The 14,102-nt window shown below is 54.2% G+C and overlaps 1 protein-coding gene across 1 annotated transcript; it reads right to left on the bottom strand.

The window, feature by feature from the left end:
* Positions 1 to 207: 207 nt before the first annotated feature.
* On the bottom strand, positions 208 to 9,059 carry APLN (apelin). Its single transcript, XM_052663408.1, has 3 exons — positions 8,993 to 9,059; positions 3,179 to 3,350; positions 208 to 2,601 (listed from the first exon to the last, which is right to left on the bottom strand). Exons 1-2 carry the CDS (start codon positions 9,057 to 9,059, stop codon positions 3,184 to 3,186), a joined length of 234 nt encoding a protein of 77 aa, XP_052519368.1. The 3' UTR covers positions 208 to 2,601; positions 3,179 to 3,183.
* Positions 9,060 to 14,102: the final 5,043 nt, after the last annotated feature.

Genomic DNA, 14,102 nt, shown 5'->3' with positions numbered 1-14,102 from the left:
CCAAATTAGCATGTACCCAACATTCCTTTCTGTTCTCCAAGATATTGGCATTTTGACAACAAATGTGACGAAGTGAGACAGATGGGGCAGAATTGCATCGAACTCCTTGCATTTATTTCTCAGGCTATCTTGTGCATCAAGCAACTCTACTTTGTGAGACATAAAATGATACATACAAAGTCATTATCAAATGTATTTATTGCAGGAAACAGAACATTTCTCAAGAAAGGCAAACTGGCTAAAAAGTCCCAGGAGTGTTCAAAAGTAGATAAAAATAGAAGAAGGCACGCACCAAGGATATAAAACAATTTTTAGTAGAAATCCCACCTTTAATCAGAATGTTCTTAAATAAATTTTTAAAAGTCCCTTAAAGGACACTGCACATAACAATTAGGACACTCAAACAGATGCCAACACACTTAAAACTGGACTGCATGTTATATGAACTGGTCATTAAGCATCGCGATTCTTTTTGTGAGTTTTGGGCAATTTAGTTAGAAGCCATCAGACCTGGAACTGATATAGGAGGCAGGCACTTTCTTCCCTGTGCGTGAAGTTCATGGGCATTGCGGGGCAGGGGCTGGGGGGGAATGGGGACCTCAGGGGAGAGGTGTGCCCCTCCTGAACGTGACCTCCAAGAGTAAGGGCGAATTGTCAGCTTTTCATTCTTTATTATAAAGACATATTTACACTGAACAATCTTTACAAACACAGTGAACACAACTAGGGAAAGGGGATGCTTTCTTAATGAAAAGGGCCTTAATAACTTTGTATAAATTAGTCTAAGAATCACACACAACCACTTTAAATAAGACAGCCCCTCAGCACCCCCACTGCTCGTGTCCCCAGACTTTCCCAGCCATTCCTTTCCATCTCGTTCCCCACAGGGCTGGGCAACTGATGCGACAGGAGAAGCAGAGAGGAAGAGGGGAAAACAGCCCAGTCCCTGGTGGGGGTGTCCATGACAGAAGAGGCTTTCTGGACACTGGTCAGCCCCAACTCCAGGCTGAGAGGCATTGGGGGGTCAGCGGGTGCCCAGCCTGGTTCCCCAGGGTGGGCCTTGAAGCAGCAACAGCAGTAGCGTTAGCAGCAGTGGAGGGAAGGGGAAGGGTTCAGGTATAGGCGAAAGGGATTTGTTGTGGGACTCGGGGGGCCCTGACTCCCCCTGCTCCCACACATACATGGGTGGCCATCAGGCTCCTGTCTTCCCTTTTCTCCTTCCCAGGCCTCTCAGAAGAAAGCCTGCTGAGATCCACACTTCCTCCCATCTTTCCTCTCTCCTTGCTGTCTCCCCCCTCCCCAAGGAAAGGCCACTGGAAGAGAAAGTCCTGTCAACATGAAGGGAAGGCTATTGAGTCCAGTTGGTTAAGGCCATCTCCTGGCTCCTGGGAGTCTCGGTGCCTGAGCTGCCGCTATGAAAATACCTGGGGTCTGCGAGTGTCACAGGAATGGGAGTGGCTGGCCAGTCATAGAACTTTCCAGGCCAGGTTGGGGAATGGACCCGAGGCCAGGGAGGCTGGGACCGCTCCATCCCACCACGGGGCAGCTCACAGCCAGTTCCCTCTCCCTTCCTAGGCACCCTGAGCCCCAAACCCGGGAGAAAGGCACTTCATGGCTTCGGAAAGCCTCATCAAGAAGGAAGAGGGCGTCCTCACGTGGGAGCGGGAGACCTGAGCCCTCATTCTGGCTCTGGTGACACTGAGCAGGTCACCATCCCCCTCCAGGCCTCTGCTTTTTGCAGGAGTTTGCATAAGGAGGTGGAGCCAAGTGATCTCCAAGGTGCCTTTTGGCTCTGATAGTCTGTGATTCTTGGCAAAACCAAGTGTCCTGCTTGGCTTTCGTTCCTGGGAGGGTACAGAGCCGCCTCAGGCCCATCTCCCCCCCTCCAAAGCTGGAGCTGAAACTAGCTGGGGTAGGGGCAGAGGGACGGTCAGGCAGCGCAGCAAGGTGGTGAGAGAAGTGACAAAGTATCCATAACAGCTTTATGGAAAGCCCAAACGAACTTCTTGGCCAACCCAGTACAGCATGGCCCCTCTCCACCTCTTTCCATAACTGGGCCAAATTCAAGGAGGAGGAAGACACCACAGTAGCTATTCCTCTCTTCTCTGGTGCTTCACCTCCTCCTTCACCAGAGCGCCAAGCCCCCATTCCCATGCCCCTCAAGGCACCCTGTCTGCCTGCCAACACCCCATCCCTCTCCCCTCTCACTAGAGTCTCTCATTGCTTGGCTCCCTGTGCCCCTCTGGCAGCCAGGGGAAGGCTGATGCCCTAGTTGAAGAAGGGAGGGTTCCACCCAGCCCGCATGGCATACCTGAGGCAGGAAAGGCCAGAGAAGGGTTAGGCATTAGGGTATCAGACAGGAGAGGTAGGGCTTAGAGCAGGGGGAAGGCTGGCATTCCAGTGCGAGGTCTCCCAAGTCAGGAATCAGGGGCTGAATGGATCCTTGATGGGAAGGCAGGTAGGGGAGGAGAGCCAGCCGGTGAGCAGCTAGAAGAGGGGCCAGGTGAGGCGAATGGCTGTGAGGGCTCCAGAGAAGCAGGCCGATCTATGGAGGAGCAGAGAGAAATCGCAGGGGGTGGGCGTGTGGTGGCCCCTTCGGTCCTAAAGAGACAAAAATGACCAGAGAGGAGTCATTGATGTGTCCTAGGTCAAAGGAACCGCCCGGGGCGGGCCAGAAGACCACCTTCACCCTCCTCTGTGCAAGCCTGAACCTAAAGCCTCAGGCCCCTGAGCTGGTGCCCCTGTCCTGGAGACAGGGGGAAGGACAGCAGGTCACCTCTAACCTCTCCCCCCATAGCTCCGGGCAGCTCTCTTCCTGTCTTCTGCCTGCGGCTACCCCAAAGTTCCCTGCCTCCTTCTCTGCCTCTGGTGAGGATCCACACTCACACACATACCCTGGGGCACCCCCCCCCCACCTCGAGTCTTCCAGAACACTCCACCTGGGCCAGCCAGCCCAACTCTAGGCAGCCGGGCAGATGGGAGCCAGCACCTGAGTCCTGGGGGAGCACCAAGCCCCTCTCCAGCCTCGGCCCCCTGTCTGTGAGCCCCAGGGTTCTGTGTGGGGCTGAGACTGCCTGGCGCAGGTCTCTGGCCAGCAGTCAGCAGCAGGGCCACCCAGCTTCCAGACTCTTCCTCCCCTGCCCCCTCTGTGCCACCCACTCACCAGAGGCTCAAGTACCTGCTTCAGAAAGGCATGGGGCCCTTGTGGGAGAGGCGTGGCCGCTGGCGCCGGAACTTCCTCCGACCTCCCTGCCAGGGCCCTGGGCCGCTCCTCGCCCCCCTGGGCTGCACCAGGTAGCGGATGGTGCCTTCTTCCATCTCCTTCCCGTCAGATGTCTGCAGCAGGGGTCCTGTAGGAAGAAGAAAGCCAGTCAAGCCAGTCATCCCCAAAAGCTGATGCAGAGGGCAGGCGCCCCAGGGGAGGGGCAGATTCCCCATGAGGTGGCGCTCTCATAGTTTGTCTTTCTTTTTCAATCCATGAACTGATGAACTTTTTGCAAGGGTTCCACTGTTCTGGGGCAAATGGAACTCATGACTCACATCTTGCGAATTATACACCTGGTTTATGTCCTTTTGATAGTCTTATCATGTTTCTGATGGGCACAAATACATGTTCTGTGTTCAGAACGTCATCAAGAGGTGCAGTTTGGGGTATCAGGCCTGTACTGAGGCTGGGGCATGGCAGACAGTATACCTCCCACTGCATCCTAGCAACTGATACACTGAAAACATTTCAGACGCACAATATTTCAATGAAATGAACTCCCCCCATCACGTGGCCATCACCTAGATTCAACAGTGATCCAGATGGAGTTACATATGCTTTGGTTCTCCTGTTTCTTTCTTTGCGGAGGTATTCTAAAGCAAATCTGGAATATGATGTCATTGTACATCCTTTGATATGCAGGTGACCCACTTTTGAGTCCTAGAGCTCTCAGACCTCCCCCCTGGGCATCTCATCAGTGTCTAGCCATCTTGGGGCTCACTTGCTCTCATGGCCTCTTGGTGGGTGACTGGAGGACTGCTGGGGGGGCAGTCTCTGATTCTCTGTGTCAGGGGGGCAGGGCAGTCTCTGACTCTGCCTTATGCTGGATTCTATTCAGGTTGTGACCAGATTCAGAGGCCAATAAATATTGTACAAATGAATGAGTAAACAAATGAGTGAATGTCACCTGAAGCAGCAAGTGCATCAGGAGGGGGCTGGGCTGCTAGAGTTGCCCCCCTTACCACACCTCTTTTCATCCCCAGATCATACCCCCATCCTGGATCTGATGCACATGCCTTCTATTCTGATCCCAGTTGGCTTTTTTTCTGCTCTAGGGGCTCCCCTCTACATCTGTGCACAGAGTAGAAACCTCCTGGTGCCAGAGCAAGCCTGGCCAATAGAATCCAAGTGGTGCTGGGTGTTCCTGGGTGCAATGAGGGACAAGAGCCATGGGCCACCTCTCATGGAGGCTGACGTCCAGCCAGGGCAGGCGAGCTGGCACGCCACAGACAAGCCAGCTACCAGAGGCCAGCAGAGCGGGGAGTGGTGACAGTCCTGGGCGAGAGGCAGCCCAGCAGAGTGTTGGGCAATGCCCAGGATGGGGCTGCTCTGGGCAAATACAGCTTCTGAGGCCAGCGATCATGAATCCCAGTCTCCCTCTTCCCACACCAGCAGGTTCGCCTCCAGCTATATCCCTCTCTCTCGAGACCTGTTTCTATCCATCCAGGAGTCTCCACCGCTAGCTCACAGTTTCCATATAACCGCCCCTTGGCTGCCAGTTCCCCCATTATACCCCTGGCGGCTCTTCCTTGCCTTCCTCCCTGCCTCCAGCATCCCCATGCTCCAGTTCCTTCCTTGGCTAGTTGGCTTTTGTGATTCCTCCTCCACTTGCACACAATTTCCAGGCATTTCTCCTCCTCTTAGGCCAGAAGCAGGCGAGGTCTGTCCTTAGGGCCCTCCCTGCCCAGGCCCCTGGGGCCTGCAGCTCTCCAGCGCTGGCCCAGACACGCATGCGCACACTCTCTAGCCTTTCACCCTCCCTCCCGCAGAAGAGTCACAAGCCCATTAGGACCTCTCTGTTTACCAGCCACTCTTCATGCTTCTGGTTAGGGGTGGGTTAATGTGGCCCCCTAAACCCAGCACCTAATGTAAATTCAAACACAAATTGTCTTCGTGCTTTGGGGCAGTAGGGGCCAGGAGGCTGCTTCCTCCCATCGTGGCACTACCTTCTGCAAAGGAGCTGGAACGTGTGTAGAGACAGGAGGGAAGCCCCTTCACTCAGCCCCCTACCCCAGCTGCTTCAGCTTCTGCCCTGTGTTTTGGAGCCCCCTCAAGGCTGCCCTGCCCTCTGCAAGAGGATAGGAATGATGCTAACGAACAGTTAGTACCACAGAAACTCTCGGGGCAAAAAGGACTGTGCTGAGGTTGTGGCCAGGCACACAGAAGCACCCTAAGGACCATAAAGGTCTCAATGAGGTTTTGATTCTTGAGTCTGAAGGGTGACCAATGGCACAGGCTATGGTCCCAGGAACAGCAGGCATGAGAAGAGAGGCACAGTGCCCAGCTGCCCAGCTGGGAAGGGTATCATCTGCAAATGCTCAGACCCAGGGCTGTAAGTGGTGGTGGCAATCAGGGAGAGAGGCCTGGTGGGGGAGGCCCCTAAGAGGGAGGGAGGCCCAGAGCCAGGATGAGGAGCATGGCTGCTGGGCTCAGACTCTAGCCAGGGAGATGTCTAGACACTAGGGCTGCAGAGAAGAACTACCTAGGCTGACTGAGTTCTCAGCCAGACCCTGGAAAGCAGTCACCCAGAAGCCCCAGGCATCTTGCCCCCCACTAGGCGGGGGGCTCACTGTCCTCCTCATAGCCAGAAGTTTGCAGTTCCTCTCCCACCGTGATCCCATCACCCACCTGTTTCGTACTTTTGATTCTGAGTCTGGTTCACCCTAAGATAAGCTGACACCTGAAACCCAGGCTTTGTACTGTCTAAAGGGGCCAATCAGAGGCTTCTGATTCTCATCACTGCAGAGGACCTGGCTACACAAGAGAATTCCCCTGTAGAAACTGGGGCCATCCCCAGTGAACTTAAATATTTTCCTCTAACTCATCTGCTACTTAAAGGAAGGCTAGGGCAATCCAGCCAAGAGTTGCAAGCCTACAGGGACCGAAGTGCCATCAGCATCTCCACTGTGAACCACAGTCAGGGGTAAACAGGGCTTGCTTTTCACACCACATGAACTCCAACCCTGCCAGCACACAATGAGGTGTGTGCCACTTTTCAGGAACATGCCATCCTCACTTGGAATGAAGTATCATTATTTTTTCTTCTTGCCATCCAGCCCGTCTTGTGATGGCTTTAAAAGCCCACACAACTGGCAGTGGCTGTGTCCCCTCCACTGCTCTGGGGTCCTGCATCTGTCTCCGGAATGAGGTGCTCCTCCTCTGTCTGCCCAGCCCCATGCCCTGAGCCGTCTTCCCACACCAGCCAAGCCACTGAGGACACCTGCCCTGGCAGCCCTGCTCGTCTGCTTCACCTGCGTTAGTCCCTTACTGACTCAGGTTACCTGGGGGCTTAGCTCTGAGGCATAGGGGATGGAGTGGAGACACCCCTTCCCTGAGTCAGAGAGGTCAGAGGCTGTCCTCACGCTGTCACGGTGGCCAGGCCTCAGCTGGGGCTGGGGAGAGGCAGGAGGGGGCCGGAGAGAGAGAGGTGCTCAGACAAAGACCAAGGGCTGCTTGGCCCTGGCTCAGCAGTTTGCAGACTCAGAAGAGCAAAGTGTATCCCAGGTCAGGAGGCAGCGGAGGAGTCTGTGTGTGTTAGTGGGGGTGCATTCCCAAGTCAGGGCAGTGTTGTGGAGGAAGCATGAATTTCAGGCCTGGAACTCTGGGGACTCGGGCTGCGGACAGCATGTGAGTCTGCGCCAGGGGTGAGGTGCTTCAGAAAAGCTCTTTTTCTGACCTAAGACAGGAGGCACGAACAGCAGGACCTGTGTCCTTGGACCCTGAGTGGTGGCCACCTGCACAGAGGTGGCCTCCTTGGCTCCAAGAGAGGCTGGGGGAGGGGTTAGAGAAGGAGAGGGAGGCTGGGAAGTTTCCAGTGCTTGGTTTAAGCAAAACGTGAGGCCAACGAATTTACCCAAAGCAGGCTGTGGAGATAAGGCAACCTAATGAAAAAAGGCGAATTGAAGCAGGACATGGCAGGATCTGAAACAGACAGCGCCTTCCCTCCTGTTGAAACCATCTCTGCCTTTACCTTAGTGCTACCCCAACAGCTGGACACCTAAAGGGTCCGAGTGCTGGTCAGTCAGTGAAGGGTCTCCCTGGAGGCTCTGGGGGAGCCCCAAGTGTGCCAATCAGGTAGGCCCAGCTTCCTCTGGGATGCCCTCTCTGCACCCACTCTCCCTGAAGGCACCACCTGGGGCCATTTGCCAGTGGTGGTGTCCTCTGGGTGTCTTGTCTTGCCAAGTTCTCTGGGCGGCAGGCTCCCAGAGGGCAGGTCCCTGCGGGGTCCTTCATTTGTATCTTTTGCTCACTTTCTGCCACTGTCTGCCTGACAGGAGTTTGTCAGGAAAAAGCCTGCTCCCCTTCTTCTCAAGGAGGTGGTTGAGCCAGGGCTCGGGCCCTGAAAAGAGAGACCACTGGATAGCTAGCTGAAGGCAAGTGGTGCCAGAGCCAACCAAGTCACCTTCCTGAGAAGCCAGGCAGGACTCCCTGGGGCCAGAGCAATGCCAAAGGCAAGAAAGAGCTGAGAAAGCAGCTGACCCACAAAGAGAGAGGTGGAGCCCCGCCAGGCCCCTCAGAGCCTCCAAGATTGCATTGTGTTCTGAGGGCCTGGAACCAAGGAGGACCCGGAACCAAGGAGGACCCGGAGCCTGCCTCTAGGGAACGTGCTGCCCTGCTCTCTGCCTCCCTCAGCTCCTACCTCCCGGAAACTCCAACCCTGGCACTGGCATTAGTCCACCTGGTCTTGGCCTTTCTATTCTGTGGTGCCAGTCAGGCAGCAGTGACAGCCAGATCACAGGACTGTGGCAGCTGGAGGTGGGAGCTGGCAGCCCCAGGAGACACTGACGCACAGACAGGCAGCCTGGACCAGGAGGCTGGGCTGTGGGTGGGGACCAGGCTTGGGGATGATTGCCAAGTATGCCAGGTGGGGCTGTGGTGCAGGTGGGGGCCAGCTACCTGGAGGTATCGACCGGGTCAGGCGCTCTTGCCTTGTTTGGTGCCTGGAGACAGGGGGACTGAAGCGCAGCATGACCATGCCTGGGGTGGAGGGGAGGAGGGAGGGAGCCAGGGTCTCGAAGAACTCAGTCCCTGCGGTGGGACTGAGGCCTTGGGGAGAGCCTTCCCGTATGGGAGCAGGAGAGCAGACCAAACAGGACTTGGGGGTAAGGGAGGAGACCAGCCTGGCCCGGCCCTGCCCGGCCCGGCCCAGGGTAGGCTGCCTCAGCTCACATGCAGGCTGCAAGGAGCAACAGCTGGGCTCCAGGCCGCCGCCCCCGCCGCGCGCTCCTGCCTATGCAACAAGTGTCACGTCTGCTTCTTGGCACATCATCCCCAGTGGCCCGCGCCCCTGGACCGGCCGGCGGCCCCTAACTTTCCACGCGGGAGCCCTGCCCACCCGGCTCAGGTCAGCTCCCTCCAATGATCCACGAGGGGAGCGGGACGCGCCTCCCCCCGATTCCCTGCAGCACGTGGGGCGTGGGGCGCGGGACCCGGGGCGCACTCCTGCGGCCCTGAGCTCCTCAGACTGCGAGGGGCGACCGGGAGGGGCCAGGCTCCGGACCGGTGAGGCCCCAGGCCGAGCCGAGCCCCCCACTGCCCCAGAGGGAGCGGTGTCCGCGGCCGGCGGGCCCCTGACCCCGGGCGCCCTGTCAGTGGGAGGCCCGGCGCGTGGCGGCTCCGGTACGGCTCGCGCGCGGCTCCCGGGAGGCGGAGAGGGAGTGCGCGTCGGGGCGGAGGGCGGGGAGCGCGGGGTCTGCAGCGCGGACTAGCGGGAGGGCGCGCACTCACCTCCGCACACCGCGTTCAGGCAAAGCCAGAGCAGCAGGAGCGCCTGCACGCAGAGCCGCAGATTCATGCTGCTCCGCCGGCCGCCGCCGCGCGGCCCGGGCCAGGGGGCGGGGGTGGGGGCGGAGAGGCCGGGGGCCGAGCGGGGCGCGAGCTGCGGCTCGGGCGGGCTGCAGGGCGCGGAGCTCGCGTGGCTCCGGGCCGCGAGACCGTGCGCCCCAAGCCGCGCCACGGGCTAGCCGGCCGCCGCCTCCTGTCTCCTGCAGCCTCCCTCTCCCGCCGCGGGGCAGCGCCGCCCAGCTGGTCTCGGCGGCTCCGGGGGCGAGCCCGTTCCAAATGGCTGGCGGCTCGGCTGTGGCTCCAACGGCCCGGGGCTCAAGCTGCCAGCGGGAATGCGCCCCGCTCACTCCAGGGGCTGCATTTTGTAGCCTGTGGCTTGGCCGCGAGCCCACTTGGTCATGTGGTCATCGGGAGGGCTGGAGGGGGGGCCAGGAAGAGGGAGAGGGAGCGAGCCTCCCGCACCGCCCCCCTCCCGGCACGCACTCGGCAGCCCCAGCCAGGGCGCGAGAGGGAACCTTGAGGTGGCCCCACAACAAAGGCGGCGCGGCCGCTCTGACAGCCCACAAGCGGCTCCCCGGACAATGCCCGCCTGGCCGGGGGCCAGAGGGTTCTGGAGACCTGAAGGATTTCAAACACAGGAAGCGTTTGGGGCGGTGGCGGGCACACTTAACCCTTTGTCGCCACGCTTCCTTAACAGCTGTCAAGGAACCGAGGCACTGTCCCCACTCACTCCCTCTACCCCTGACTCGGTCCATCCGCACGGCCACCCCGCAGCTGTAAAGACTTAGCCGAGACCCTCAGGCACTGGCCCGCCTCTCTCCTCTGTGTCTTCGACTGGGTTTGAATTGTGCCCGGTGCCCCCATTTCTCCTATCCCTCCAGGAGGCACCCTCTGACTGGAATGTCCCCACCCCATCCTTCCCCTTATTCAGAAGACTTGCCAGTATAAAGGATAATCCAGAAGAGGCTGCCCGGGTTCCTCCTCGTCCTTGGGACATGCGACAGCTCCTAAGAGAGGGCATCTGCTCTCTTGTTCCCCATTATCACAAGGGACCATTTACCGATTCCAGACAGCCTAGGCTGGATTCATTTTGCATGTACTTGGGACTCCCCTCTGAAAGTGGGTCCCGAAGTTGTTTGCCTTCCCAGTCTAGACTGTCTCTTCCTACAGCCTGGGAGCTCCCAAGACAAGGAACTGCCTTTCAGCATCCTGGGAACCCCCTAAGATAGGACCTTGTCTTCTCATCCTTCTGCCTCTCTCCAAAGTCCCCAATATCGGGCTCTGCACATAGGTGGCACTCAACACATGTTAAAAGACTAAATTGAAAGGTGTTTCCACATTTCAGCCAGCCAAGCAGTTTGCTTGAAGGGCAAGTCCAGATTTACACAAAAAACACCTTGGTGTGTGTGTGTGACATTGAAGACGTAAGAGACCACCGTAGATTTAACATATTTTTGAAATGTTAAGACAATCCAGTGTATGCCGAACTTTTTAGGAGTCTCCGTCCACGGTAATTGTCAACTCCAGAGTGTGGGTCTCTGCTTTGTTCACAGCTGAATCCCCAGGCCTACAACAATGGCTGGGGCATGGTTGGTGCTCCCTAGATAATTTTGAATAGATAAACGAACTTTTCAAAACGCTTTCTATTGCCTAAATCAAGGTAGTGGGAAGGGGATAATATAGGGTTCTTGTCCATAGCCTACGGCCAGATTGGCCCCAGTCCAGTAGGAAAAAGGCAGAGATAGGAGAGGTAGAGGTGTCTTCACTATTCATCCGTGAGGCCCAGGTGGTGAGCAGTGGGCATTAGCAACATGAGATCGTTCCCCTTGTGCTGCCCCCTGGAAAGAGTCTTCCCCCTCCAAAAGGAGAAACAGGGGACCTCTAGTTTTCACCCTCAACGGCTGCAGGGCCTTGCTGTTGTCACCTAAATTTACTGCATCTCGTGGGGATGATCATCTCCGTGCTACCCCCTTCAGGGTTGTTAAGGGATTGAATGAGATAATGTACCTGAAGGTACCCATGCAAATCGGAAATCAACCCTTGGAGGATGCTTCTTAGGAACCGTGATCCTCTAACCGCTGATGGAACTAGCCCAGGCATTTGCGAATGAGCGCCCCCATAAGTCCGTTCATGGAAGTGTTCATATTTAATTGCTCCTTAACCAGAGTGTGGATGGGCTATTTGCTAAGTGGTTAAGAGCTGCAGTACTTGGATGCAGTCTCAAAAACGACAGAATGATCTCTGTTCGTTTCCAAGGCAAACCATTCAATATCACAGTAATCCAAGTCTATGCCCCAACCAGCAACGCTGAAGAAGCTGAAGTTGAAAGGTTCTATGAAGGCCTACAAGACCTTTTAGAACTAACACCCAAAAAAGATGTCCTTTTCATTATAGGGGACTGGAATGCAAAAGTAGGAAGTCAAGAAACACCTGGAGTAACAGGCAAATTTGGCCTTGGAATGCGGAATGAAGCAGGGCAAAGACTAATAGAGTTTTGCCAAGAAAACGCACTGGTCATAGCAAACAACCTCTTCCAACAGCACAAGAGAAGACTCTACACATGGACATCACCAGATGGTCAACACTGAAATCAGATTGATTCTATTCTTTGCAGCCAAAGATGGAGAAGCTCTATACAGTCAACAAAAACAAGACCAGGAGCTGACTGTGGCTCAGATCATGAACTCCTTATTGCCAAATTCAGACTTAAATTGAAGACAGTAGGGAAAACCACTAGACCATTCAGGTATGACCTAAATCAAATCCCTTATGATTATACAGTGGAAGTGAGAAATAGATTTAAGGACCTAGATCTGATAGATAGAGTGCCTGATGAACTATGGAATGAGGTTCATGACATTGTACAGGAGACAGGGATCAAGACCATCCTCATGGAAAAGAAATGCAAAAAAGCAAAATGGCTGTCTGGGGAGGCCTTACAAATCCCTGTGAAAAGAAGAGAGGCAAAAAACAAAGGAGAAAAGGAAAGATATAAGCATCTGAATGCAGAGTTCCAAAGAATAGCAAGAAGAGATAAGAAAGCCTTCTTCAGTGATCAATGCAAAGAAATAGAGGAAAACAACAGAATGGGAAAGACTAGAGATCTCTTCAAGAAAATTAGAGATACCAAGGGAGCATTTCATGCAAAGATGGGCTCAATAAAGGACAGAAATGGTATGGACCTAACAGAAGCAGAAGATATTAAGAAGAGGTGGCAAGAATACACAGAAGAACTGTACAAAAAAAATCTTCATGACCCGGATAATCACGATGGTGTGATCACTCACCTACAGCCAGACATCCTGGAATGTGAAGTCAAGTGGGCCTTAGAAAGCATCACTATGAACAAAGCTAGTGGAGGTGATGGAATTCCAGTTGAGCTATTTCAAATCCTGAAAGATGATTTTGTGAAAGTGCTGCACTCAATATGCCAGCACATTTGGAAAACTCAGCAGTGGCCACAGGACTGGAAAAGGTCAGTTTTCATTCCAATCCCAAAGAAAGGCAATGCCAAAGAATGCTCAAACTACCACACAATTGCACTCGTCTCACATGCTAGTAAAGTAATGCTCAAAATTCTCCCAACCAGGCTTCAGCAATACGTGAACTGTGAACTTCCTGATGTTCAAGCTGGTTTTAGAAAAGGCAGAGGAACCAGAGATCAAATTGCCAACATCCGCTGGATCATCGAAAAAGCAAGAGAGTTCCAGAAAAACATCTATTTCTGCTTTATTGACTGTGCCAAAGCCTTTGACTGTGTGGATCACAATCAACTGTGGAAAATTCTGAGAGAGATGGGAATACCAGACCACCTGATCTGCCCCTTGAGAAATCTGTATGCAGGTCAGGAAGCAACAGTTAGAACTGGACATGGAACAACAGACTGATTCCAAATAGGAAAAGGAGTACATCAAGGCTGTATATTGTCACCCTGCTTATTTAACTTATATGCAGACTACATCATGAGAAACGCTGGGCTGGAAGAAACAAAAGCTGGAATCAAGATTGCCAGGAGAAATATCAATAACCTCAGATATGCAGATGACACCACCTTTATGGCAGAAAGTGAAGAGGAACTAAAGAGCCTCTTGATGAAAGTGAAAGAGGAGAGTGAAAAAGTTGGCTTAAAGCTCAGCATTCAGAAAACGAAGATCATGGCATCCGGTCCCATCACTTCATGGGAAATAGATGGGGAAACAGTGGAAACAGTGTCAGACTTTATTTTGGGGGGCTCCAAAATCACTGCAGATGGTGACTGCAGCCATGAAATTAAAAGACGCTTACTCCTCAGAAGAAAAGTTATGACCAACCTAGATAGCATATTAAAAAGCAGAGACATTACTTTGCCAACTAAGGTCCGTCTAGTCAAGGCTATGGTTTTTCCAGTAGTCATGTATGGATGTGAGAGTTGGACTGTGAAGAAGGCTGAGCGCCAAATAATTGATGCTTTTTAACTGTTGGAGAAGACTCTTGAGAGTCCCTTGGACTGCAAGGAGATCCAACCAGTCCATTCTAAAGGAGATCAGCCCTGGGTGTTCTTTGGAAGGAATGATGCTAAAGCTGAAACTCTAATACTTTGGCCACCTCATGCGAAGAATTGACTCATTGGAAAAGACTCTGATGCTGGGAGGGATTGAGGGCAGGAGGAGAAGGGGACGACAGAGGATGAGATGGCTGGATGGCATCACTGACTCGATGGACATGAGTCTGAGTGAACTCTGGGATTTGGTGATGGACAGGGAGGCCTGGTGTGCTATGATTCATGGGATCCCAAAGAGTTGGACACGACTGAGCGACTGAATTGAACTAAGAGCTGCTCTCTGTAAGGACATGACTGAGCGACTGAACAGAACTAAGAGCTGCTCTGTCTAATGCAATTGGCCCCAATGACATTTAAAATTAAATGAAAAATTCATTTCCCTGGTTGCACTGGCCACATGTCAATTGCTCAGTATCCATCTATGGCTACAGGCTACTGAATTGAACGGCACAGAATAGAACCTTTCAACCATTGCAGAAAGTTCTATTTGACAATGTTGGGCTAGAGTAGCCC

The sequence above is a fragment of the Budorcas taxicolor genome, chromosome X (genome assembly GCF_023091745.1).
Source record: "Budorcas taxicolor isolate Tak-1 chromosome X, Takin1.1, whole genome shotgun sequence".
Taxonomy (NCBI): Eukaryota; Metazoa; Chordata; class Mammalia; order Artiodactyla; family Bovidae; genus Budorcas; species Budorcas taxicolor.
This window is presented reverse-complemented; position numbering and strand designations above follow the sequence as displayed.

Coding starts and splice junctions, on each gene's coding strand:
- APLN (XM_052663408.1), bottom strand. CDS start 9,059: ATGAATCTGCGGCTCTGCGTGCAGGCGCTCCTGCTGCTCTGGCTTTGC. Junction 3,351..8,992: donor CCTGAACGCGGTGTGCGGAG/GTGAGTGCGCGC, acceptor TTCTTCCTACAG/GACCCCTGCTGCAGACATCT.